Below are 1528 nucleotides of genomic sequence, written 5' to 3'. Positions count from 1 at the left end.
CCGCACTTTTTGAAGAAAATCTAAGACTTTTAAGTGCGCCTTATGGTCGTGAAAATACGGTACTGGCTACTAGGACAAGTGGAAGCACATTCTGGTTAATGTATGCATGGCTTTAATCAGAGGAAGAATTAGTGAACTTAAAACAGACACGAGTTTATAATGCACCAAGCTTTCTGCTTTTTTGTTGTGAGTCTGATAATGGTGTAGGAGTACGATGACAAGTTGCTGAAAGAGTCATGACGTTTAGGAATAAAATACAATATGAAACAACCCCAGCCCGGCTCCTTTAGGACATTCACTCTACATCATCATAACAGAGGGCTCCCCCAGTAACAACTGCCATCACTCAGCTCTGGTCCCCTGTTGTTACATTATACCACTGTTGAGTCATATTTTACAAAGTGTTCGGTTAACTGGGCCGAAAGCGTTTAAAATATGAAAACACAGAGAATGTAATAATATCGTGTTAACATCTAGAGTGTATGCATGTACCTCTTCAGTCATCTCCTTTGACTGCTCCTCCACCTGCTGGATGACCTCATAGCGAGTGCAGCGATAGTAGCCCCCTGTAGATGAGCTATGCTTTTTCCATTCCTCCAGACAGATCCAGCAGAAATCGTACTTACACTACAGGGAGAGAGAACAGCTCTGGTCAGCTGTCACATCAAAAAATGGAAAGCCAATTACTAATGCTACTCCTGCTTTACTGGGGTAATTTACATTTAATGACAAAATGAAAAAGACACATTTTTTTTATAATTGCTGTCAGAGAAAAACAATTATCCTGGTATATGAAATGACAGCCAAAACGATACCTTTCCCCATCTACAGACATCTTTTCATTAATATACCCATCCAAAGGTGAGAATATCAGACTGACCCAACATCAGAGCTCAGTTGATGTGCTGTAACCTCTTTGAGTTATCAAGCACAGATCTACCAGGACAGAAAGGCACTTTTTTTTTTTCAAAAACACATCTTTGTAAAAAATCATAACTGAATTATAATTAAGGGTCAAGGACTTCTAAGGCTCATTAAACTAATGTAATCACCTGTATCCATTTTATCTCTTTTGTCTTCTCATCCATTTCTTTTTCTACAGTGTACAAGTAGCAGGTGTTTGAACAGAGTCGTGAATCCTTGTAGCCTGCTGCCACTAGAAGGCACTCAGACTGCATTTGATAGCAGCAAGTCCCGATGGAGAAAGAACAACAAAACACAGCAAAACACTACAGCCTCTCCAATCTGGAGCCTATTTGGGTATAAGTGATTTCTCCATGCTACAAGCACTTCTGTGGGTGACAGGTTAGCTGGAGTATCACAAAACCTTAAGGCTGAGGCATCAGTTGTCCTGGAAACTCTCTGCTTATATGACACATCAGAAAAATCAATACAAAATCAAGGAGAGTGAGGGGACATGAATGGGTGGATGGAGAGACACAAAAAGACATGTGAAAGAGAATCCTGAGACAAGAAAAAAGTGTGAAGCCACACCAGAGAGAAGGAAATGGCAGCAAAAAGACAAAAG

General features: G+C 40.3%; 1 protein-coding gene across 4 annotated transcripts in view; it reads right to left on the bottom strand.

The window, feature by feature from the left end:
* The window catches only part of ankib1b (ankyrin repeat and IBR domain containing 1b), a 35766-nt gene that overhangs the window by 14262 nt on the left and 19976 nt on the right, over positions 1 to 1528 (bottom strand). For all 4 annotated transcript variants that reach the window (XM_005743156.1, XM_005743157.1, XM_005743155.2 and 1 more), the window contains exon 12: positions 493 to 627. In XM_005743156.1, the coding sequence (XP_005743213.1) occupies positions 493 to 627 (135 nt within the window). The remainder of the gene's footprint in view (positions 1 to 492; positions 628 to 1528) is intronic.

This window comes from Pundamilia nyererei, unplaced genomic scaffold (genome assembly GCF_000239375.1).
Source record: "Pundamilia nyererei isolate P.nyererei 1_Seehausen unplaced genomic scaffold, PunNye1.0 scaffold00128, whole genome shotgun sequence".
Taxonomy (NCBI): domain Eukaryota; kingdom Metazoa; phylum Chordata; class Actinopteri; order Cichliformes; family Cichlidae; genus Pundamilia; species Pundamilia nyererei.
This window is presented reverse-complemented; position numbering and strand designations above follow the sequence as displayed.